Source organism: Ranitomeya imitator, chromosome 9 (genome assembly GCF_032444005.1).
Source record: "Ranitomeya imitator isolate aRanImi1 chromosome 9, aRanImi1.pri, whole genome shotgun sequence".
NCBI lineage: Eukaryota > Metazoa > Chordata > Amphibia > Anura > Dendrobatidae > Ranitomeya > Ranitomeya imitator.
This window is the reverse complement of record NC_091290.1, coordinates 133,820,400-133,848,110: the sequence shown is the minus strand read 5'-3', so window position 1 is coordinate 133,848,110 and position 27,711 is coordinate 133,820,400. Positions and strand designations below refer to the sequence as shown.

The following is a 27,711-nucleotide window of genomic DNA, read 5'->3' as shown; positions in this document are numbered from 1 at the left end:
TACGGAGACAAACAGGAACACTGGAGCCACGCACACATTGTCACTGACCGTCCCTCGGGGTCGTACATGCTCAGATTTCTCGCAGCGTAACACATTTTTAAGGGAATGACCTTGCAGTCCCTGGGGTCATGTTTGGGGGATCCAGATGCATCGCTGTGCGCCGGACTGCGGAGGTCACAACTGTCCCAGGGAAGATCACCCACCAGGGACGCCTTCCGAATGTAGGGGGACACGTCCTGCAGGAAGCGCACTGCGGAGAAGAGAAGATTGGAGAATTAAAGAGTTAATACGGCGCATGCATACAGCAATTACATTGCCATTCAGGATCCTGGAAAAGCTGGGTGACAACCCTGGTTACAGTTGGGTTTGAGCTCACTCAACTTTCTTATACTTCTTGGAATATTTTTAGCATCTTAATGAGTCAAGAATTTCATATTTTTTACTGCTGATGTTATGGATTTCACAATGAAATTTTCGTTAAATCTATTCCTGGAAGTTGCATAAGATGCGAGTAATGGGGGAGAAAAAAAAAAAAAAAAAGGCTTAAGAAAAACTTTAGAATATTCCCTTAAATGGGGTCCCCAGAATAAATATGGCAAGAAATAATGACGCCAGACTGAAGGTGGCTGCCAGACATCTTACCCCCCCACCCTCGCTCCTCGGGGACGTCAGGGGTTAATCTGGTCTGAAGCCGATATCTCGCTGCAGATTATATGGCTTGCTGCAGAATAGGGGAGGATTAGGGAGAGTCTCCATATAAGGGAGAGAGGGATCGCAGGGTGTTATAAATGGAGAGGCGCAGAAGAGGGGAAAGGGGGGCACAGAAGGGTCTCGCTCCAATACCAGCAGCCCCTAAGGACAGAGCTGTCAGGTGCAGCCAAAATAAGTCGCTGTATTCCACAGCCATCCCTCCTAAATATCAGTTACACGGAAAGTTGGGTGATGGACCCCCATTTAAGGAACCACTCAGCTTTCCAAAACTCCTTAAAGGCTGGATATTGGTAAAGGTGGGTCACCCGGGTCATTGTTTGCTTATCAGTTCCATTCTGTTGTGAAACTACAAATCCCAGCATAACCTGACTCCAGAATGAGGAGGAGAATGAGGTCCACAGCTGAGAGAGGAGGGAGGCAGTGGCATTGTTTATCAGTGGCTCTACAGCTGTTGTGGAACTACAAATCACAGCATGTCCTGACCGCTAAATGCTGGAGGTTGTAGTTTGACAACAGTTTTTTTTTGTATCAGACATGTTAAAGCCACTCGTACCGAGCGGTCCTACTTTTGGGACTTTTCCACCAAATTTGGCAACGAGAAAAATAAAGCAAACTCCATTGTTCTCCATCTGAACCAACAGAAACTGATGTTACTTAGGGGGTCCATTCAGTGCACCCCCCCCCCCGAAAAAAGTTACTGGAAAGAGTGACTGTCCCATTTTTTTCCAATAAAGGCTGTGTAATACATACTCTGGGGCACCCCTTTTTTTTTTGGGGGGGGAGGGGGACTACTTATATCACTATTAATATACAGTTGTCACTTGTAAAAAAATTCCTGAAAGGTTAGAGTCCTTCTGAAAAGGACATGTTTGCAGAACTTCAGAGGGAAGAGCCACGTGAGCCTTGATTGGAGGAAAGCCAATGACTGACAGGGCTCTATTCCAGAAGCCCCGCCCACCTGTCCTTTCCAGAAGGACTGCAGGCTGCACTCAATACCCCTGAAATGATTTCTGGTGCTGTTCAGTTAGTGTTATATGCACACCCTTGAATTCACTAATATACCCCACCAGAACCTCTTAGGCTACGTTCACATTAGCGTTGTGCGGGGCAGCGTCGGGCGCAGCCGCGCCGACGCATGCGTCATGCACCCCTATATTTAACATGGGGGGGGCGCATGGACATGCGTTGTCTTGCGTTTTGTGACGCATGCGTCATTTTGGCGCAACTGTCAGGGCGCAGAGGACGCTGCATGATGCAGTTTTTTTCTGCGCCAAAAATCATGCAAAAATGAACGCATGCGTCACAAAAAGCTGCGTTGTGCATGCGTTTTTGCATGCGCTGTGCGTTGCGTCGCAGATGCTGCCCCGCACAACGCTAATGTGAACGTAGCCTTAATGAAGAAGCTGATTGGCTGAAACTAAACGGCTCCACCACAAATAACGTAAAGGTATTTGCCCTCCTTTTTGCCTGAGGCTTTAGGATTCACATGACTCCATTGCTGTCCCCTAAGGATTTGGCAAGACTACCGGTTACACCATTTAAAGGGTAACATAAACTCTACTGACACATACTGGAAGAAGCAATCCTAAAAGTCAATTTTGACCTCTCCGAAGAGGCAATTTGCACACTTATTTCCCCCAGTGAAGCAAGGTGTCATGGGATAAGTAGTTTCTAGAAGTATCAGCCAACAGATGTAGAGAACAGAAGGACATTGGTATAATCCACATTTATTAGCGAGTGGATCATAGTGCATCATATAAAATACTGTACGATATCAAATTTACGAGGAGGAGGAAAAATTACCTTTCCTCTAGAGGCGAATATTCACCCTCCTATGGATCATCAGTTTACCAATATCATGAAAGCTGGTACTTAGGATTATCAATCCAAGCTTCCAGAAACAGCGCCACCTCTTACTGCAGGTTATGCGTGGTATTGCAGTTCCAAGAAATAAATCTGCAATACCCGACACAACCTGAGGACCCTGATTTTGGAAGAAAACAGCCATGTTTTTCACAATCAGACATACCTGGGACGCCTGCTAAGAAAATCACCTCTCATTCTGGGCAAACATGCACATGATATGGAATTCTCAAAACGTGACAAAAAGGAAAATTAAATAAATTTATCAAGTTTCTGAAACGGTAAAAAAATAAAAGAAAATGTGCAACTTTCCGATATTAAAAATAATAATAAAAAATTACCGTTTTGTGTATACAGCTCCAATGCAGATCTATGCGTACTACAAATTTTGTGCTGTGTTTTTCATGAACACTCCCAAACTTTAACCATCTGCGACAGTTTTACAGCGCCGAGTAAACATCACCATCTTGTAACATTTATGTGTCAGTCACATGCGGAGCATATGCTGGCTACATACACGGCACACCCAGTGCCCAGAGACCCGGCCGCTCCTAGCTCAACAGATGCCTCTATCTGGGGGAGAGGGACATTGAGGTCTGTAGTTTTTCCTTTATACCGGTGTTCTCAAAACTGCGCCTCTCCAAAGCTTGTAGAACTACAACTCTCAGCATGTCCTAACCATCTATGTTCATAGCTATGGAATTGGGAGTATGGCAACGAACCACATTTTCAAAATAAGTTTTTGCTTTAGTTGGGAGCTTAACTTCGCAGACCTGGAAGAAGCTCCATGTCCTCGTCTGGTTCCGTAAATCGAAAAATCGCCCACGTGGACTAGCACCGTGGCTAACGTTAGTCCACGCATTATCCGCATGGAAAATACATTAATGTGAATGCACCCATAGGCTGAAAACCAGGACAACCGAAGAATTCCACAGCTGACAATTTGCTACAATTGTATCTCATCCACACAAGGCTTTGAAATAAACAAGATGCAGATACATTGTATCAGTCTGCACAGGATACATAGTAGCAAACAGGTTTAGTTGTTTGTTTCTCCCAACTCCTGGATGTAAACGGAAATTGATCCATGAAGTGTTAAGACTTGTTCCCATGCTGCATTTTTTGCCCTGTCTTTAAACAATAAATAAAAATTGCTGTTTATAGTACCAGAAAAGTGAACGCGATTTCTGAAATTCTCCACAGCGGGTTTTTTTGCCAACAGTCTGACTTTTGGTGCAAAAAAAATCTGCTGCAAATACTCAATGTGTGCAAACAGCCCAAGTCACATCCTGAAAGTATGCCACACAAGATCAGCCCAAGTCACATCCTGAAGGTTAGCTACACAGGATCAGCCCAAGTCACATCCTGAAGGTTGGCCACACAAGATCAGCCCAAGTCACATCCTGAATGTTTGCCACACAAGATCAGCCCAAGCCACATCCTGAATGTTTGCCACACAAGATCAGCCCAAGCCACATCCTGAAGGTTGGCCACATAAGATCAGCCCAAGTCAAATCCCGAAGGTTTGCCACATAAGATCAGCTCAAGTCACATCCTGAAGGTTTGCTACATAAGATCAGCTAAAGTCACATCCTTAAGGTTTGCTACACAAGATCATCTCAAATCACATCCTGAAGGTTTGCCACATAAGATCAGCTCAAGTTACATCCTGAATGTTTGCTACATAAGATCAGCCCAAGTCACATCCTGAAGGTTTGCTACATAAGATCAGCCCAAGTCACATCCTGAAGGTTTGCTACACAAGATCATCAAGATCAAAACGAAGACAAGACTACAGAGTGATACATTGTAGCAAACTGCAAGAATAGAAGAAAGATTTGTGCTGCTGATAATGTTGGGAGTTGTAGTCCCTACAGCAGGCACTACCTTGTAAAACATAGGACTTGGTGGATACATTTCGACGCATCCCAGCGCGGTGAAAGATGGCGCCAAATCTTTATGAGGTCTCGCAGACCACAGCTCCGCCATTAAAAAAAGTAATTTATAAAAACGTTAAAATATTGCAGCTCCCACTGCCAAACCTCCATTATTTTTAACCATCTCATGGAGCGATAATTCCTATAATTGTGTAGGATTATGGTTATCTGAGCCCCGTAGTAGCTTACCCTATGGGTTCCGCCAATCAGGGACCCAGATAATGAAATAATCCCAATGTAACGACACCACTGCTGTAATCTTCCCACTTTTTTGGTGAAATCGCATACACAGAAGCAGATGATGCGCTCTATAAGGTGACAGCAGTCATCAGCAGGGGCTGGAGCGGGGTATTAATATTAATGCCGGGTTAAGACCGATTAGTATTGTCAGGAGCAGACTCAGCAAATCTGGCCATTCTGGTAGGCAAGCGCGAGGCAAAATTCTGCATGGAAGGGTTAACGCGGCTGCAGAATGTTCTGTTTTTTTGGAACTGGGCAAAGAGGAGCGTCTACTAAAAAAAAAAAAAAAAATCCTTTACACGAACACACCCAGATTTCTGGGACAAACCTGCACATTTGCAGCCCATAGGAATAAGACGAACGTTATAGGGCGAATCCAGTCCAAAATGCTCCTCAAATAGATTTGGAAAACTTTTCCTATTCATTTCTAAGGTGTTTTTACAGGCATTTTTTTTTTTGGGCGTATTTTTCAAACAGATTCTGCCTACAACACCTCGGAAAAATCGCTAATAAAAACGGCAAAAAGAACAAATATACGGCAATGTCCAAACAACTTTGATATGCACGTGATTCATCTTTTGTCACTTCTTTCAGCCGTGAAGAGGCTAAAAGAAATGACCTTTCCATTCTTCAGCTTGAAAGCCACCACTATGTTATATATGAAAAGTAAAAAAAATATATATATAATAAAAGCTGCTGCAAAAACATGTCTGAAAAGACAATATAAAAAACAACAACCCACCAGCGTTTTCCTAAAGTGTCTTCAGGGTACGTCGGCATCTAAGGCTGGGATCAGTAATACTAGCATTCTGGACACAGCATATTTTCGATGCATCCATTGCATGTGCCAATTTTGGAACTTTGCCTAGCTCTTCCCAATTGCCCAGGGTAATGGTAGTTGGGGTTGATGACAGCTGTTATTTTACTGAAGTATGCTTTGCAGCCTTTTGATTATATAGTGTCCAATTTGGAAATATTTTCTTCAAGATCGGCTTATAAGAACTGACGTGCAGGTTTTTTGTGGGTTTTTTTTGCCACTAGGCTTTTTTTTAAGATTCAGTTAAAAAAAAAAACTGCACAAAAATATCCACAGCAAAATGAAATTCTAATAAAAATGAATAGTAAGTGAAAGAGACAAAATTAAAAATAACTCTGGGAACAAAGTCTTATGAGCAAGACTCGTTGGGAAAAAAGGTATGCAAATTAGCTCAGGTCACTAAAAAATAAGTTTTGCTAATTTTCTTTAAAAACAACAAAACTGAAAATGTATGTATGATGTACTGTAACTCAGGATGAGTAATGTATGTACACTGACTGCACCAGCAGAATACTGAGTGCAGCTCTGGAGTATAATACAGGATGTAACTCAGGATCAGTAATGTAATGTATGTACACAGTGACTGCACCAGCAGAATAGTGAGTGCAGCTCTGGAGTATAATACAGGATGTAACTCAGGATCAGTAATGTAATGTATGTACACAGTGACTGCACCAGCAGAATAGTGAGTGCAGCTCTGGAGTATAATACACCATGTAACTCAGGATCAGTAATGTAATGTATGTACACAGTGACTGCACCAGCAGAATAGTGAGTGCAGCTCTGGAGTATAATACAGGATGTAACTCAGGATCAGTAATGTAATGTATGTATACAGTGACTGCACCAGCAGAATAGTGAGTGCAGCTCTGGAGTATAATACAGGATGTAACTCAGGATCAGTAATGTAATGTATGTACACAGTGACTGCACCAGCAGAATAGTGAGTGCAGCTCTGGAGTATAATACAGGATGTAACTCAGGATCAGTAATGTAATGTATGTACACAGTGACTGCACCAGCAGAATAGTGAGTGCAGCTCTGGGGTATAATACAGGATGTAACTCAGGATCAGTAATGTAATGTATGTACACAGTGACTGCACCAGCAGAATAGTGAGTGCAGCTCTGGGGTATAATACAGGATGTAACTCAGGATCAGTAATGTAATGTATGTACACAGTGACTGCACCAGCAGAATAGTGAGTGCAGCTCTGGAGTATAATACAGGATGTAACTCAGGATGAGTAATGTATGTACACTGACTGCACCAGCAGAATAGTGAGCGCAGCACTGGAGTATAATACAGGATGTAACTCAGGATCAGTAATGTATGTACACTGACTGCACCAGCAGAATAGTAAGCGCAGCTCTGAAGTATAATACAGGATGTAACTCAGGATCAGTAATGTATGTACACTGACTGCACCAGCAGAATAGTGAGCGCAGCTCTGGAGTATAATACAGGATGTAACTCAGGATCAGTAATGTATGTACACTGACTGCACCAGCAGAATAGTGAGCGCAGCTCTGGAGTATAATACAGGATGTAACTCAGGATCAGTAATGTATGTACACTGACTGCACCAGCAGAATAGTGAGTGCAGCTCTGGAGTATAATACAGGATGTAACTCAGGATGAGTAATGTATGTACACTGACTGCACCAGCAGAATAGTGAGCGCAGCTCTGGAGTATAATACAGGATGTAACTCAGGATGAGTAATGTATGTACACTGACTGCACCAGCAAAATAGTAAGCGCAGCTCTGGGGTATAATACAGGATGTAACTCGGGATGAGTAATGTATGTACACTGACTGCACCAGCAGAATAGTGAGCGCAGCTCTGGGGTATAATACAGGATGTAACTCAGGATGAGTAATGTATGTACACTGACTGCACCAGCAGAATAGTGAGCGCAGCTCTGGGGTATAATACAGGGTGTAACTCAGGATCAGTAATGTAATGTATGTACACTGACTGCACCAGCAGAATAGTGAGTGCAGCTCTGGAGTATAATACAGGATGTAACTCAGGATCAGTAATGTAATGTATGTACACAGTGGCTGCACCAGCAGAATAGTGAGTGCAGCTCTGGAGTATAATACAGAATGTAACTCAGGATCAGTAATGTAATGTATGTACACAGTGACTGCACCAGCAGAATAGTGAGTGCAGCTCTGGAGTATAATATAGGATGTAACTCAGGATCAGTAATGTAATGTATGTACACAGTGACTGCACCAGCAGAATAGTGAGTGCAGCTCTGGAGTAGAATACAGGAGGTAACTCAGGATCAGTAATGTAATGTATGTACACAGTGACTGCACCAGCAGAATAGTGAGCGCAGCTCTGGAGTATAATACAGGATGTAACTCAGGATCAGTAATGTAATGTATGTATGTATACAGTGACTGCACCAGCAGAATAGTGAGTGCAGCTCTGGAGTATAATACAGAATGTAACTCAGGATCAGTAATGCAATGTATGTACACAGTGACTGCACCAGCAGAATAGTGAGTGCAGCTCTGGGGTATAATACAGGATGTAACTCAGGATCAGTAATGTAATGTATGTACACAGTGACTGCACCAGCAGAATAGTGAGTGCAGCTCTGGAGTATAATACAGGATGTAACTCAGGATCAGTAATGTATGTACACTGACTGCACCAGCAGAATAGTGAGTGCAGCTCTGGAGTATAATACAGGATGTAACTCAGGATCAGTAATGTATGTACACTGACTGCACCAGCAGAATAGTGAGTGCAGCTCTGGAGTATAATACAGGATGTAACTCAGGATGAGTAATGTATGTACACTGACTGCACCAGCAGAATAGTGAGCGCAGCTCTGGAGTATAATACAGGATGTAACTCAGGATGAGTAATGTATGTACACTGACTGCACCAGCAGAATAGTGAGCGCAGCTCTGGGGTATAATACAGGATGTAACTCAGGATGAGTAATGTATGTACACTGACTGCACCAGCAGAATAGTGAGCGCAGCTCTGGGGTATAATAAAGGATGTAACTCAGGATGAGTAATGTATGTACACTGACTGCACCAGCAGAATAGTGAGCGCAGCTCTGGGGTATAATACAGGGTGTAACTCAGGATCAGTAATGTAATGTATGTACACTGACTGCACCAGCAGAATAGTGAGTGCAGCTCTGGAGTATAATACAGGATGTAACTCAGGATCAGTAATGTAATGTATGTACACAGTGGCTGCACCAGCAGAATAGTGAGTGCAGCTCTGGAGTATAATACAGAATGTAACTCAGGATCAGTAATGTAATGTATGTACACAGTGACTGCACCAGCAGAATAGTGAGTGCAGCTCTGGAGTATAATATAGGATGTAACTCAGGATCAGTAATGTAATGTATGTACACAGTGACTGCACCAGCAGAATAGTGAGTGCAGCTCTGGAGTAGAATACAGGAGGTAACTCAGGATCAGTAATGTAATGTATGTACACAGTGACTGCACCAGCAGAATAGTGAGCGCAGCTCTGGAGTATAATACAGGATGTAACTCAGGATCAGTAATGTAATGTATGTATGTATACAGTGACTGCACCAGCAGAATAGTGAGTGCAGCTCTGGAGTATAATACAGAATGTAACTCAGGATCAGTAATGCAATGTATGTACACAGTGACTGCACCAGCAGAATAGTGAGTGCAGCTCTGGGGTATAATACAGGATGTAACTCAGGATCAGTAATGTAATGTATGTACACAGTGACTGCACCAGCAGAATAGTGAGTGCAGCTCTGGAGTATAATACAGGATGTAACTCAGGATCAGTAATGTAATGTATGTACACAGTGACTGCACCAGCAGAATAGTGAGTGCAGCTCTGGAGTATAATACAGCATGTAACTCAGGATCAGTAATGTAATGTATGTACACAGTGACTGCACCAGCAGAATAGTGAGTGCAGCTCTGGAGTATAATACAGGATGTAACTCAGGATCAGTAATGTAATGTATGTACACTGACTGCACCAGCAGAATACTGAGTGCAGCTCTGGAGTATAATACAGGATGTAACTCAGGATCAGTAATGTAATGTATGTACACAGTGACTGCACCAGCAGAATAGTGAGTGCAGCTCTGGGGTATAATACAGGATGTAACTCAGGATCATTAATGTAATGTATGTACACAGTGACTGCACCAGCAGAATAGTGAGTGCAGCTCTGGGGTATAATACAGGATGTAACTCAGGATCAGTAATGTAATGTATGTACACAGTGACTGCACCAGCAGAATAGTGAGTGCAGCTCTGGGGTATAATACAGGATGTAACTCAGGATCAGTAATGTATGTACACAGTGACCGCACCAGCAGAATAGTGAGTGCAGCTCTGGAGTATAATACAGGATGTAACTCAGGATGAGTAATGTATGTACACTGACTGCACCAGCAGAATAGTGAGTGCAGCTCTGGAGTATAATACAGGATGTAACTCAGGATGAGTAATGTATGTACACTGACTGCACCAGCAGAATAGTGAGCGCAGCACTGGAGTATAATACAGGATGTAACTCAGGATCAGTAATGTATGTACACTGACTGCACCAGCAGAATAGTAAGCGCAGCTCTGAAGTATAATTCAGGATGTAACTCAGGATCAGTAATGTATGTACACTGACTGCACCAGCAGAATAGTGAGCGCAGCTCTGGAGTATAATACAGGATGTAACTCAGGATCAGTAATGTATGTACACTGACTGCACCAGCAGAATAGTGAGCGCAGCTCTGGAGTATAATACAGGATGTAACTCAGGATCAGTAATGTATGTACACTGACTGCACCAGCAGAATAGTGAGCGCAGCTCTGGAGTATAATACAGGATGTAACTCAGGATCAGTAATGTATGTACACTGACTGCACCAGCAGAATAGTGAGCGCAGCTCTGGAGTATAATACAGGATGTAACTCAGGATCAGTAATGTATGTACACTGACTGCACCAGCAGAATAGTGAGTGCAGCTCTGGAGTATAATACAGGATGTAACTCAGGATGAGTAATGTATGTACACTGACTGCACCAGCAGAATAGTGAGCGCAGCTCTGGAGTATAATACAGGATGTAACTCAGGATGAGTAATGTATGTACACTGACTGCACCAGCAGAATAGTGAGCGCAGCTCTGGGGTATAATACAGGATGTAACTCAGGATGAGTAATGTATGTACACTGACTGCACCAGCAGAATAGTGAGCGCAGCTCTGGGGTATAATACAGGATGTAACTCAGGATGAGTAATGTATGTACACTGACTGCACCAGCAGAATAGTGAGCGCAGCTCTGGGGTATAATACAGGGTGTAACTCAGGATCAGTAATGTAATGTATGTACACTGACTGCACCAGCAGAATAGTGAGTGCAGCTCTGGAGTATAATACAGGATGTAACTCAGGATCAGTAATGTAATGTATGTACACAGTGGCTGCACCAGCAGAATAGTGAGTGCAGCTCTGGAGTATAATACAGAATGTAACTCAGGATCAGTAATGTAATGTATGTACACAGTGACTGCACCAGCAGAATAGTGAGTGCAGCTCTGGAGTATAATATAGGATGTAACTCAGGATCAGTAATGTAATGTATGTACACAGTGACTGCACCAGCAGAATAGTGAGTGCAGCTCTGGAGTAGAATACAGGAGGTAACTCAGGATCAGTAATGTAATGTATGTACACAGTGACTGCACCAGCAGAATAGTGAGCGCAGCTCTGGAGTATAATACAGGATGTAACTCAGGATCAGTAATGTAATGTATGTATGTATACAGTGACTGCACCAGCAGAATAGTGAGTGCAGCTCTGGAGTATAATACAGAATGTAACTCAGGATCAGTAATGCAATGTATGTACACAGTGACTGCACCAGCAGAATAGTGAGTGCAGCTCTGGGGTATAATACAGGATGTAACTCAGGATCAGTAATGTAATGTATGTACACAGTGACTGCACCAGCAGAATAGTGAGTGCAGCTCTGGAGTATAATACAGGATGTAACTCAGGATCAGTAATGTAATGTATGTACACAGTGACTGCACCAGCAGAATAGTGAGTGCAGCTCTGGAGTATAATACAGGATGTAACTCAGGATCAGTAATGTAATGTATGTACACAGTGACTGCACCAGCAGAATAGTGAGTGCAGCTCTGGAGTATAATACAGGAGGTAACTCAGGATCAGTAATGTAATGTATGTACACAGTGACTGCACCAGCAGAATAGTGAGTGCAGCTCTGGAGTATAATACAGGATGTAACTCAGGATCAGTAATGTAATGTATGTACACAGTGACTGCACCAGCAGAATAGTGAGTGCAGCTCTGGGGTATAATACAGGATGTAACTCAGGATCAGTAATGTAATGTATGTACACAGTGACTGCACCAGCAAAATAGTGAGTGCAGCTCTGGGATATGATACAAGATGTAACTCAGGATCAGTAATGTAATGTATGTACACAGTGACTGCACCAGCAGAATAGTGAGTGCAGCTCTGGGGTATAATACAGGATGTAACTCAGGATCAGTAATGTAATGTATATACACAGTGCCTGCACCAGCAGAATAGTGAATGCAGCTCTGGGGTATAATACAGGATGTAACTCAGGATCAGTAATGTAATGTATGTACACAGTGACTGCACCAGCAGAATAGTGAGTGCAGCTCTGGGGTATAATACAGGATGTAACTCAGGATCAGTAATGTAATGTATGTACACAGTGACTGCACCAGCAGAATAGTGAGTGCAGCTCTGGAGTATAATACAGGATGTAACTCAGGATCAGTAATGTAATGTATGTACACAGTGACTGCACCAGCAGAATAGTGAGTGCAGCTCTGGAGTATAATACAGGAGGTAACTCAGGATCAGTAATGTATGTACACAGTGACTGCACCAGCAGAATAGTGAGTGCAGCTCTGGAGTATAATACAGAATGTAACTCAGGATCAGTAATGCAATGTATGTACACAGTGACTGCACCAGCAGAATAGTGAGTGCAGCTCTGGGGTATAATACAGGATGTAACTCAGGATCAGTAATGTAATGTATGTACACAGTGACTGCACCAGCAGAATAGTGAGTGCAGCTCTGGAGTATAATACAGGATGTAACTCAGGATCAGTAATGTAATGTATGTACACAGTGACTGCACCAGCAGAATAGTGAGTGCAGCTCTGGAGTATAATACAGCATGTAACTCAGGATCAGTAATGTAATGTATGTACACAGTGACTGCACCAGCAGAATAGTGAGTGCAGCTCTGGAGTATAATACAGGATGTAACTCAGGATCAGTAATGTAATGTATGTACACTGACTGCACCAGCAGAATACTGAGTGCAGCTCTGGAGTATAATACAGGATGTAACTCAGGATCAGTAATGTAATGTATGTACACAGTGACTGCACCAGCAGAATAGTGAGTGCAGCTCTGGGGTATAATACAGGATGTAACTCAGGATCATTAATGTAATGTATGTACACAGTGACTGCACCAGCAGAATAGTGAGTGCAGCTCTGAGGTATAATACAGGATGTAACTCAGGATCAGTAATGTAATGTATGTACACAGTGACTGCACCAGCAGAATAGTGAGTGCAGCTCTGGGGTATAATACAGGATGTAACTCAGGATCAGTAATGTATGTACACAGTGACCGCACCAGCAAAATAGTGAGTGCAGCTCTGGAGTATAATACAGGATGTAACTCAGGATGAGTAATGTATGTACACTGACTGCACCAGCAGAATAGTGAGTGCAGCTCTGGAGTATAATACAGGATGTAACTCAGGATGAGTAATGTATGTACACTGACTGCACCAGCAGAATAGTGAGCGCAGCTCTGGAGTATAATACAGGATGTAACTCAGGATCAGTAATGTATGTACACTGACTGCACCAGCAGAATAGTGAGCGCAGCTCTGGAGTATAATACAGGATGTAACTCAGGATGAGTAATGTATGTACACTGACTGCACCAGCAGAATAGTGAGCGCAGCTCTGGGGTATAATACAGGATGTAACTCAGGATGAGTAATGTATGTACACTGACTGCACCAGCAGAATAGTGAGCGCAGCTCTGGGGTATAATACAGGGTGTAACGCAGGATCAATAATGTAATGTATGTACACTGACTGCACCAGCAGAATAGTGAGTGCAGCTCTGGAGTATAATACAGGATGTAACTCAGGATCAGTAATGTAATGTATGTACACAGTGGCTGCACCAGCAGAATAGTGAGTGCAGCTCTGGAGTATAATACAGAATGTAACTCAGGATCAGTAATGTAATGTATGTACACAGTGACTGCACCAGCAGAATAGTGAGTGCAGCTCTGGAGTATAATATAGGATGTAACTCAGGATCAGTAATGTAATGTATGTACACAGTGACTGCACCAGCAGAATAGTGAGTGCAGCTCTGCAGTAGAATACAGGAGGTAACTCAGGATCAGTAATGTAATGTATGTACACAGTGACTGCACCAGCAGAATAGTGAGCGCAGCTCTGGAGTATAATACAGGATGTAACTCAGGATCAGTAATGTAATGTATGTATGTATACAGTGACTGCACCAGCAGAATAGTGAGTGCAGCTCTGGAGTATAATACAGAATGTAACTCAGGATCAGTAATGCAATGTATGTACACAGTGACTGCACCAGCAGAATAGTGAGTGCAGCTCTGGGGTATAATACAGGATGTAACTCAGGATCAGTAATGTAATGTATGTACACAGTGACTGCACCAGCAGAATAGTGAGTGCAGCTCTGGAGTATAATACAGGATGTAACTCAGGATCAGTAATGTAATGTATGTACACAGTGACTGCACCAGCAGAATAGTGAGTGCAGCTCTGGAGTATAATACAGCATGTAACTCAGGATCAGTAATGTAATGTATGTACACAGTGACTGCACCAGCAGAATAGTGAGTGCAGCTCTGGAGTATAATACAGGATGTAACTCAGGATCAGTAATGTAATGTATGTACACTGACTGCACCAGCAGAATACTGAGTGCAGCTCTGGAGTATAATACAGGATGTAACTCAGGATCAGTAATGTAATGTATGTACACAGTGACTGCACCAGCAGAATAGTGAGTGCAGCTCTGGGGTATAATACAGGATGTAACTCAGGATCATTAATGTAATGTATGTACACAGTGACTGCACCAGCAGAATAGTGAGTGCAGCTCTGGGGTATAATACAGGATGTAACTCAGGATCAGTAATGTAATGTATGTACACAGTGACTGCACCAGCAGAATAGTGAGTGCAGCTCTGGGGTATAATACAGGATGTAACTCAGGATCAGTAATGTATGTACACAGTGACCGCACCAGCAGAATAGTGAGTGCAGCTCTGGAGTATAATACAGGATGTAACTCAGGATGAGTAATGTATGTACACTGACTGCACCAGCAGAATAGTGAGTGCAGCTCTGGAGTATAATACAGGATGTAACTCAGGATGAGTAATGTATGTACACTGACTGCACCAGCAGAATAGTGAGCGCAGCACTGGAGTATAATACAGGATGTAACTCAGGATCAGTAATGTATGTACACTGACTGCACCAGCAGAATAGTAAGCGCAGCTCTGAAGTATAATTCAGGATGTAACTCAGGATCAGTAATGTATGTACACTGACTGCACCAGCAGAATAGTGAGCGCAGCTCTGGAGTATAATACAGGATGTAACTCAGGATCAGTAATGTATGTACACTGACTGCACCAGCAGAATAGTGAGCGCAGCTCTGGAGTATAATACAGGATGTAACTCAGGATCAGTAATGTATGTACACTGACTGCACCAGCAGAATAGTGAGCGCAGCTCTGGAGTATAATACAGGATGTAACTCAGGATCAGTAATGTATGTACACTGACTGCACCAGCAGAATAGTGAGCGCAGCTCTGGAGTATAATACAGGATGTAACTCAGGATCAGTAATGTATGTACACTGACTGCACCAGCAGAATAGTGAGTGCAGCTCTGGAGTATAATACAGGATGTAACTCAGGATGAGTAATGTATGTACACTGACTGCACCAGCAGAATAGTGAGCGCAGCTCTGGAGTATAATACAGGATGTAACTCAGGATGAGTAATGTATGTACACTGACTGCACCAGCAGAATAGTGAGCGCAGCTCTGGGGTATAATACAGGATGTAACTCAGGATGAGTAATGTATGTACACTGACTGCACCAGCAGAATAGTGAGCGCAGCTCTGGGGTATAATACAGGATGTAACTCAGGATGAGTAATGTATGTACACTGACTGCACCAGCAGAATAGTGAGCGCAGCTCTGGGGTATAATACAGGGTGTAACTCAGGATCAGTAATGTAATGTATGTACACTGACTGCACCAGCAGAATAGTGAGTGCAGCTCTGGAGTATAATACAGGATGTAACTCAGGATCAGTAATGTAATGTATGTACACAGTGGCTGCACCAGCAGAATAGTGAGTGCAGCTCTGGAGTATAATACAGAATGTAACTCAGGATCAGTAATGTAATGTATGTACACAGTGACTGCACCAGCAGAATAGTGAGTGCAGCTCTGGAGTATAATATAGGATGTAACTCAGGATCAGTAATGTAATGTATGTACACAGTGACTGCACCAGCAGAATAGTGAGTGCAGCTCTGGAGTAGAATACAGGAGGTAACTCAGGATCAGTAATGTAATGTATGTACACAGTGACTGCACCAGCAGAATAGTGAGCGCAGCTCTGGAGTATAATACAGGATGTAACTCAGGATCAGTAATGTAATGTATGTATGTATACAGTGACTGCACCAGCAGAATAGTGAGTGCAGCTCTGGAGTATAATACAGAATGTAACTCAGGATCAGTAATGCAATGTATGTACACAGTGACTGCACCAGCAGAATAGTGAGTGCAGCTCTGGGGTATAATACAGGATGTAACTCAGGATCAGTAATGTAATGTATGTACACAGTGACTGTACCAGCAGAATAGTGAGTGCAGCTCTGGAGTATAATACAGGATGTAACTCAGGATCAGTAATGTAATGTATGTACACAGTGACTGCACCAGCAGAATAGTGAGTGCAGCTCTGGAGTATAATACAGGATGTAACTCAGGATCAGTAATGTAATGTATGTACACAGTGACTGCACCAGCAGAATAGTGAGTGCAGCTCTGGAGTATAATACAGTATGTAACTCAGGATCAGTAATGTAATGTATGCACACAGTGACTGCACCAGCAGAATAGTGAGTGCAGCTCTGGAGTATAATACAGGAGGTAACTCAGGATCAGTAATGTAATGTATGTACACAGTGACTGCACCAGCAGAATAGTGAGTGCAGCTCTGGAGTATAATACAGGATGTAACTCAGGATCAGTAATGTAATGTATGTACACAGTGACTGCACCAGCAGAATAGTGAGTGCAGCTCTGGGGTATAATACAGGATGTAACTCAGGATCAGTAATGTAATGTATGTACACAGTGACTGCACCAGCAAAATAGTGAGTGCAGCTCTGGGATATGATACAAGATGTAACTCAGGATCAGTAATGTAATGTATGTACACAGTGACTGCACCAGCAGAATAGTGAGTGCAGCTCTGGGGTATAATACAGGATGTAACTCAGGATCAGTAATGTAATGTATATACACAGTGCCTGCACCAGCAGAATAGTGAATGCAGCTCTGGGGTATAATACAGGATGTAACTCAGGATCAGTAATGTAATGTATGTACACAGTGACTGCACCAGCAGAATAGTGAGTGCAGCTCTGGGGTATAATACAGGATGTAACTCAGGATCAGTAATGTAATGTATGTACACAGTGACTGCACCAGCAGAATAGTGAGTGCAGCTCTGGAGTATAATACAGGATGTAACTCAGGATCAGTAATGTAATGTATGTACACAGTGACTGCACCAGCAGAATAGTGAGTGCAGCTCTGGAGTATAATACAGGAGGTAACTCAGGATCAGTAATGTATGTACACAGTGACTGCACCAGCAGAATAGTGAGTGCAGCTCTGGAGTATAATACAGAATGTAACTCAGGATCAGTAATGCAATGTATGTACACAGTGACTGCACCAGCAGAATAGTGAGTGCAGCTCTGGGGTATAATACAGGATGTAACTCAGGATCAGTAATGTAATGTATGTACACAGTGACTGCACCAGCAGAATAGTGAGTGCAGCTCTGGAGTATAATACAGGATGTAACTCAGGATCAGTAATGTAATGTATGTACACAGTGACTGCACCAGCAGAATAGTGAGTGCAGCTCTGGAGTATAATACAGCATGTAACTCAGGATCAGTAATGTAATGTATGTACACAGTGACTGCACCAGCAGAATAGTGAGTGCAGCTCTGGAGTATAATACAGGATGTAACTCAGGATCAGTAATGTAATGTATGTACACTGACTGCACCAGCAGAATACTGAGTGCAGCTCTGGAGTATAATACAGGATGTAACTCAGGATCAGTAATGTAATGTATGTACACAGTGACTGCACCAGCAGAATAGTGAGTGCAGCTCTGGGGTATAATACAGGATGTAACTCAGGATCAGTAATGTAATGTATGTACACAGTGACTGCACCAGCAGAATAGTGAGTGCAGCTCTGGGATATGATACAAGATGTAACTCAGGATCAGTAATGTAATGTATGTACACAGTGACTGCACCAGCAGAATAGTGAGTGCAGCTCTGGGGTATAATACAGGATGTAACTCAGGATCAGTAATGTAATGTATATACACAGTGCCTGCACCAGCAGAATAGTGAATGCAGCTCTGGGGTATAATACAGGATGTAACTCAGGATCAGTAATGTAATGTATGTACACAGTGACTGCACCAGCAGAATAGTGAGTGCAGCTCTGGGGTATAATACAGGATGTAACTCAGGATCAGTAATGTAATGTATGTACACAGTGACTGCACCAGCAGAATAGTGAGTGCAGCTCTGGAGTATAATACAGGATGTAACTCAGGATCAGTAATGTAATGTATGTACACAGTGACTGCACCAGCAGAATAGTGAGTGCAGCTCTGGAGTATAATACAGGAGGTAACTCAGGATCAGTAATGTATGTACACAGTGACTGCACCAGCAGAATAGTGAGTGCAGCTCTGGGGTATAATACAGGATGTAACTCAGGATCAGTAATGTAATGTATGTACACAGTGACTGCACAGCAGAATAGTGAGTGCAGCTCTGGAGTATAATACAGGATGTAACTCAGGATCAGTAATGTAATGTATGTACACAGTGACTGCACCAGCAGAATAGTGAGTGCAGCTCTGGGGTATAATACAGGATGTAACTCAGGATCAGTAATGTAATGTATGTACACAGTGACTGCACCAGCAAAATAGTGAGTGCAGCTCTGGGATAAGATACAAGATGTAACTCAGGATCAGTAATGTAATGTATGTACACAGTGACTGCACCAGCAGAATAGTGAGTGCAGCTCTGGGGTATAATACAGGATGTAACTCAGGATCAGTAATGTAATGTATATACACAGTGCCTGCACCAGCAGAATAGTGAATGCAGCTCTGGGGTATAATACAGGATGTAACTCAGGATCAGTAATGTAATGTATGTACACAGTGAATGCACCAGCAGAATAGTGAGTGCAGCTCTGGGGTATAATACAGGAGGTAACTCAGGATCAGTAATGTAATGTATGTACACAGTGACTGCACCAGCAGAATAGTGAGTGCAGCTCTGGAGTATAATACAGGATGTAACTCAGGATCAGTAATGTAATGTATGTACACAGTGACTGCACCAGCAGAATAGTGAGTGCAGCTCTGGAGTATAATACGGTAGATATCGTCTGCAAGTTATTTGTCAGTGGAACAAGAATATCCAGTTTTCCACTAACTTTTTTTTGCCTGTTTCTATAGATTTTATTAGTGATAAACAGAAGCGCAAGACAATTACTAAAAATCAGGTATTCACAAAAACTAGGAGAAATCTCTGCAATTTGAAACCAGTACATTTCGGGTGTGGTTAGTATAAACAAGTTTCATTTTATGCAGTGCAATAAGAGGAGTAAGTATAGTAATAGCTGGTAAAAATGTTGTTTTGCCACTTCTAAGTCATATCTGGTTCTGGGAAAGCTGGGTGACAGCCAGCACGGCCGACGCTACACCCCAGCGCTCTCAGCTTCTGGGTTGTATATATATATATATATATATATATATATATATATACACACACACATATATATATACATACATATACACACATATATATATATACATACATATATACACATATATATATATACATACATATATATATACATACATATATATACATACATATATATATACATACATATATATACATACATATATATATACATACACACACACAGATAGATAGATATATAGATAGATAGATAGATAAGCAGAGTTACATCTCTACGAAGCTCAATCAACTCCAAGACGCCCTCCAAGACCACTCCTTCTGGGAACTATGGAACCACATGGACACCAAAGACAAGAAAAACAACAACCATATCCAAAATGGCAACCTCTGGCTCCAATACTTCAGAGACCTCTATAAAGACATTCCAAAGGAAGGACTAAGCCAAGAACAGGAAAACATAATGGCGAAACTAAAAGCAATGGAGGAAAAAATCAAAAACTTCCAAAACCCGGTGGATACACCTATAACACTACAGGAAGTAACCGAGAGACTCTCCTCCATAAGAAGTAGAAAAGCCGGTGGCCTAGATGGAATCCTACCAGAAATGCTGAAGTACAGCCCACCAGAAATACAGGCTGCAATGGTTAAACTCTTCAATATTGTACTGAGTGCCGGCTACTTCCCTCGTACCTGGAACCAAGGCCTCATCACACCCATCCACAAGAGTGGGGACAGGTATGACCCAGCCAACTACAGAGGCATATGCGTCAGCAGCAACCTGGGAAAACTGTTCAACAGTATCCTGAACAAGAGGATCCTCACCTTCCTCACCGAGCACAACGTCCTCAACAAGAGCCAAGCAGGGTTCATGCCGAACCACCGCACCACTGACCACATCTATACTCTGCACAGCCTCATTCAGAGACACGTCTACAATACAAAGAATGGGAAGATATACGCCTGCTTTGTGGACTTTAAAAAGGCCTTTGATTCAGTGTGGCACCCGGGCTTATTCCTGAAACTGCTGGAGAGTGGAATAGGAGGAAAGACCTACGATGTCATCAAAAGCTCCTACACCGAGAACCGCTGCAGCGTGAGTGTGAGCGGCAAAAGAACGGCTTTTTTCCAGCAGAGCCGCGGAGTAAGACAAGGCTGCAGCCTAAGCCCAACGCTCTTCAACATCTACATCAACGAGCTGGCTACCGCCCTGGAATCCTCCTCAGCACCAGGACTCACCCTCCACGACGCTCAGGTGAAATTCCTGCTGTATGCAGATGACCTGCTGCTGCTGTCACCAACCGAGAAAGGCCTCCAGGACAACCTGAAAATCCTAGAGAAATTCAGCTCCACCTGGGCCCTACCGGTCAACCTAAAGAAAACCAACACCATGGTGTTCCAGAGGAGAAAGAGAAGATCAGACCAACACCCATCATTTATCCTCAACAACTGCGACCTCACAGGAACGGACAAATATACCTACCTGGGCCTAGAGATTCACCGGTCAGGGAACTTCAAACAAGCCATAGAGACCCTGAAAGACAAGGCCTGCAAAACCTTCTATGCCATCCGAAGGACACTCTACCATCTGAAGCCACCAGTGAGGGTCTGGCTAAAAATCTTCGACTCCATCATCGCCCCAATCCTCCTGTATGGCAGCGAAGTCTGGGGTCCTCACACCTACCCAGACTGGTCAAAGTGGGACTCCAGTCCAACAGAAATATTCCACCTGGAATTCTGCAAGCACCTTCTCCAGGTCCATCGGAGCACCTCCAACAGTGCTTGTCGGGCCGAGCTGGGCAGATTCCCTCTACACCTGACAGTTCTAAAGAGGGCGCTGTCATTCCGGGCTCACCTGCATAGGAGCAATCCAAGCTCCCATCACCATAAAGCCCTGATACATGAAGGTGAAACAGAAAAACCAGAACCCCCGGAACAGCCCAGCCAAACCCAACCGGAGCAGAACACCAATCACAACAACCTGACAAAAGCCGGAATTAGGAAGATGGCAGATGAAGGCCAGGAGAGGTATGTCAGTGACTGGAAGAATGATATCATCAGCTCACAGAAACTGACCATGTACCGGAGCCTACAGAGAGACTACAGACTGGCCCCATATCTGGAGAAACTCCCGGACCCCAGAGACCGCCAGATCCTGAGCCGATATAGACTCAGTGCCCACAGTCTGGCCATCGAATGTGGCCGACACAGGCAGAGCTACAAGCCCAGGGAGGAAAGACTGTGCCAACACTGTGACCAGGAGGCCATAGAGGACGAAACCCACTTCCTGCTACACTGCTCCAAATACTCAGCAGTGAGGGACACTCACTTCAGGAGACTCTCACATCTCTTCCCAGACTTCATCACCATGAAGGAGGAAGAGAAAACATATATCTTGCTGGGAGAAGAAGAGAGAGCGGTGGAGATAGCAGCGCGGTATGTGAGCGAATGCCATAGACTGCGAGAAAGAGAACTATGATGCCATGGACTATAGCCCCCAACCTGGATCTGCCCCATCCACCTTCCCTATGCCATGGACTATAGCCCCCACAATGGACCTGCCCCATCCACCTCCCCTATGCCATGGACTATAGCCCCCAACCTGAACCTGCCCCATCCACCTCCCCTATGCCATGGACTATAGCCCCCAACCTGGATCTGCCCCATCCACCTCCCCTATGCCATGGACTATAGCCCCCAACCTGGATCTGCCCCATCCACCTCCCCCCACAGCTCCTACCCAACATCCCCTCAGTCCCTATCCCTATTGCCTCTATACACTTGCTTTGGCAAAACTGATGTGTATTTGGTCCTGCCAATAAAGCTTCTTTGAATCTTGAATCTTGAATCTTAATAGATAGATAGAAAGAAGGATAGATAGATAGATAGATAGATAGATAGATAGATAGATAGATAGATAGATAGATAGAAGGATAGATAGATAGAAGGATAGATAGATAGAAGGATAGATAGATAGATAGATAGATAGATAGATAGATAGATAGATAGATAGATAGATAGATAGATAGATAGATAGATAGATAGATAGAAGGATAGATAGATAGATAGAAGGATAGATAGATAGATAGATAGAAGGATAGATAGATAGATAGATAGATAGAAGGATAGATAGATAGATAGATAGATAGAAGGATAGATAGATAGATAGATAGATAGATAGATAGATAGAAGGATAGATAGATAGATAGATAGATAGATAGATAGATAGATAGAAGGATAGATAGATAGATAGAAGGATAGATAGATAGAAGGATAGATAGATAGATAGATAGATAGATAGATAGATAGATAGATAGATAGATAGATAGATAGATAGATAGATAGAAGGATAGATAGATAGATAGAAGGATAGATAGATAGAAGGATAGATAGATAGATAGAAGGATAGATAGATAGATAGATAGATAGATAGATAGATAGATAGATAGATAGATAGATAGATAGAAGGATAGATAGATAGATAGAAGGATAGATAGATAGATAGATAGATAGATAGATAGATAGATAGATAGATAGATAGATAGATAGATAGATGGATAGATAGAAGGATAGATAGATAGATAGAAGGATAGATAGATAGATAGATAGATAGATAGATAGATAGATAGATAGATAGATAGATAGAAGGATAGATAGATAGAAGGATAGATAGATAGAAGGATAGATAGATAGAAGGATAGATAGATAGATAGAAGGATAGATAGATAGATAGATAGATAGATAGATAGATAGATAGATAGATAGATAGATAGATAGATAGAAGGATAGATAGATAGAAGGATAGATAGATAGAAGGATAGATAGATAGATAGATAGATAGAAGGATAGATAGATAGATAGATAGATAGATAGATAGATAGATAGATAGATAGATAGATAGATAGAAGGATAGATAGATAGAAGGATAGATAGATAGAAGGATAGATAGATAGATAGATAGATAGATGATAGATAATAGATAGATAGATAGATAGATAGATAGATAGATAGATAGATAGATAGATAGATCAATTCAGGAAAACTCTACAAAAACTGCCATTCTCCTTGAGGATGATAATGAGGGTGGGAAAAGGATTGGACATGTTGTATTTTGACATGCCCCATCGGTGAGATAAATGCTCCCCAGAAGTGTCAGTTAGAACAAACCTGCACACTGGTCCAAGCTGCGCGTTCATGTGGATGCGGGGCGTCGGGCGGTTATTGTCAGATTCTTTATGGGGGTCTCCTAAATACCCAGTTGGTGGCTGATAGAAGTCATGTACTTTCTTTACGATAAAACATGTCTATGGGTTGACCCCAATTTTGCCTCTAGTCTGCAATACCGGGCACCGCCAATGGACAAGAGGGGGCGCAGTTTCTGCCAAAACTTTTTCTAACAAGTGCAAGTTCCAATGACAAGTCCTGGGAAATGGTGTCGGACCCCTGATTGGCATGCCCTGGCACGGCTTACCTTCTAAGGTCACCTCCTTGCCCGCTTTCTTCAGCACCTGCACAGCTTGGTCGTGGGTGGCATTGGTCAGATCTGCCCCGTTCACTGACAGGATGGCATCCCCTACCCGGAGCGCCTGGCTCTTGTCTGCTGCCAGCCCCGGGAAGATCTTGGAGATGAGGATGGGCATGTGGTTCTCCTGGCCGCCCTTGATGCTGATGCCCAGTCCTCCAAACTCCTGCTTCACCACCCTCACCCTCCTCACTGGCTCTGTGCCCAGCTCCGGGCTGTCCGGGGGGAACCTGGCACCTGGGCTCCCCAGTCCTGACTCCTGAGGGGAGCTGCCAGGGGCCACCTCTGTGCCATTGCTCATGCCATTGAGTGCTGGCGGCTCCTGCTCCGAGGTCAGGCTCAGGGAGTCCCCGGAGAGCTCCGCATGGACCCGCACCCAGTGGTCGTGCAGCAGCAGCTCCAGGAGCCCGGACTTGGAGGCTCGGGTCCACACCGCCATGGTCGCCCCCTGTGCGCTGCACACTTCCTGCCAGTGTCCGCGGCGGCGGCGGCTCCCTCCTCCCGCTGCGCAGCGCCACCTGCTGGCTGCTATTACACATGGCAGCGGGGGCAGGCACAGCTCACACATCCCCCCATAAAATTATTATTCTCACACTTTCTGCAGACTTTAGATTTCTTACTACTGAGGAAATGGCTTTTCTAAAGTTTCCTCCAAAAATCTAAGTCTATGTTCACATGCAGGTCTCTTTGGCCCACAGTTCAATACATAGATGGGGCCTTATTAGAGTCCTATGATCCGATTGTCCTCACCGCTGCAGCCAATCTATAGCCATGCAAGCATCAATGCTGAGGTCAGTGATTGGCTGCAGTGGTCAACAAAGAGATGTCGCTGCAGGATCAAACGGGCCATTTAAAGGGAGAAAAATATATATTTAATCTGAATACCCCTTTAAAGATCTGAAAGTATGTCAGATCCACATAACTCTCCCCTGTGCCAAATACTAGGAAAAGAATCCAGACCCTGAAGCTGACATTCTGGAGGTATTACAGCTTTCTTTTCCTCCAGCCGTCTGCATTTTAGCGCACAGCAGACCCCATACATGCCGACGTTCCTAGTCTGCAATGGGGGGCACAGCCGAAGTGTAGACCACCCTATGCCACCATGGGCCCAAGGCATCAATAACATATCTGATCCAACGATGTTAAATTCTGTAGCACTTTATGATTATCACGTACCAGTCCCCTTTGTGGCAGGGGGTCTTCTGGACCCCCCCTTAGGGTTTAGGGCCCATGTATGACCACCACACCCCCTGCAGACATCCCTTAATGCCTCCGTTTATTTATCCTGCCTACATATCACATTCTCCCTGAAGGTTTAGGAGATTTCCCCTCCTGGAGCCTGAAGGTCATGTCCAATCCTAAGCCGATGTTTATTATTTGCATTGTTCTTTCCGCACAGCCCGGTGGGCGATGGCGCTACGTCAGCAGGAGCGCAGCAGGTGTACGGCCTCCGATGGATATCATCTGTATACTCCCCTGACAAATTATTATTGTATTTTTTTGATAAACGGAAAGCAGACACATGCAGATCATCAGCGGAAACAGCGCCTCTCTGGTCAGTAGGCTGGATCTGGTAGTGCAGCTCTATTTAATGCAATTATTCATAGGGGAAAGTAAAAATACAACACAGAAAAAAAAAAGGGGAAGCGCTCCCTTGTGTCATGTACGCGAGCAATCGTAGCGAAAATCTGGGTTGGGACTTGCATGAGAAGCGATTGCAACTATTAATACAACTTCTTCCACTTGCAGATGTTATATCAATCTACAAAATAAAAAAATATAGTCTCAGGCTGACTTACTGCAGCTTTGTGCATGCTGGGATTTGTAGTTGCACATAAGAGGGGGCAGGTTAGAGACTGATTCTGCAGGGCTGGGATGAGACAAAATAAAAATCGATTCTCCTAAAAGAACCTTGGATTATATAAAGTAATTGCTATTTTAGCAATTCCCTCAGATTTTTAAAAATTGCTCCAAACCGGAGTTTTACTTTTCAGTCCTAGTAGCTGCGCCGGGAGAAAATGATCCCAACTGTTCAGATTAAAGACGTTAACCCCCGACCCCTATATTCTGCTGCCGTCTGTATTTCGGAGCGAGGCTTCCTGTGAGGTCAGGAGCTCGGCAGATCTCACAATCACCATGTTCACTGTTCTGCGGAGTAGAAATATTTACCGCAGCAAAAATACTTTCACAGATTTCTCTCGACTTTTAGGACGTTTCTTTTTTTCGTTCAAGATTTCGCCTATGTTATAGTTAAAGAGTTTGGAGAGTTACAGGTTTGTTTATTTTTTTTCCTGACGAGGTTATGATACACAGTTTATAAAATCGAGAAACTTTCAAAAAAACTTTTTCCGAACCTTATAAAAATAACTCTTCTAAAGTTGTATCAGATCTGAAAACCTTAAATAGGGGGCAGAATTATGATTTGGGCACATTCAGTGGCAGAAAATGAAATAAAATAACACATAGTGGTGGAGACCAAAATTAGGGTCCCTACTGGCCCTCAGACTGACTCTGAAGACCCCCACTTATCACAATACCTCATTGTCGTGCTTCTTACCCTGGGGTACTCACTCCCAGGGGGTATGGGGGAAGGAGCAGCCAGTAATGTTATAGGGTGTCACTATTTCAAACCACGTGCTAGTGTGTACATTTTAGGGGGCTGTACATGCAGTGGGAGTCTAACATTTTCAGAAAGGTCTCCCTCTGCATTATATATACACGTACATACAGGAGGAGGTGTAATATTAGGGTCATTTTACAATGGGGAGGGATAAAGCACTTTGGTAACACACTGGCTTAGTGCAGCGTCCAGTCCAGTCCTCCGTGGCAACTTATGGTGTCATGACTCAACAAAGGACCAGACCGATGTAGTGTCTATCAAATTACTCATTTCTAGTCTATCCATTTTGGAAATGGGATAGAGACTTAATGGGGGGGGGAAATAGTGGGATATGTAATACATACTGCCGTCAGTGTGAGAATAGCCCCATTTTTAACTGATCACTTTCGTTCACCCTTCTCGTTAGTTACGTGGCGATGCCCTATAGGAAAACATCCCATAGCTACACGCATACAACTTCCCAGAACGCTCAGCCCTCCAAAGCTCAATGCCCAGATACAAGAAATAAGTGAACTGCAAACAGCGACTATCTCACTTGTCACAGCTGCTTATCTGGGAAGCCCGGCACCAACACGAGGCGTTCCTTCCTTCCTTCCTGAGGATGCACTCTCCGATATCTGTAAATTTAACTCACACACGTCCTGCAACAATCACTATAAACCGGGACCAATAAAACCGAGAAAGACGCCGCAGTGGATTATAGCACCAGCGCCAATCCCAAACCATGTCATTTTATGCCGCAGATATCATGATCTTACCTTTTTTTAAATTGAAAGGATGAATTTGGCTGTAAATC

At 43.4% G+C, this 27,711-nt stretch overlaps 1 protein-coding gene across 1 annotated transcript in view; it reads right to left on the bottom strand.

The window, feature by feature from the left end:
• SNTB2 (syntrophin beta 2) overlaps positions 1-24,800 on the bottom strand; it is a 35,595-nt gene extending 10,795 nt beyond the window's left edge. The window contains exons 1-2 of the mRNA XM_069739067.1: positions 24,245-24,800; positions 49-250 (exon numbers count right to left, since the gene is read on the bottom strand). Coding sequence (XP_069595168.1) covers positions 49-250; positions 24,245-24,734 — 692 coding nt within the window. The 5' untranslated portion in view covers positions 24,735-24,800. The remainder of the gene's footprint in view (positions 1-48; positions 251-24,244) is intronic.
• Positions 24,801-27,711: the final 2,911 nt, after the last annotated feature.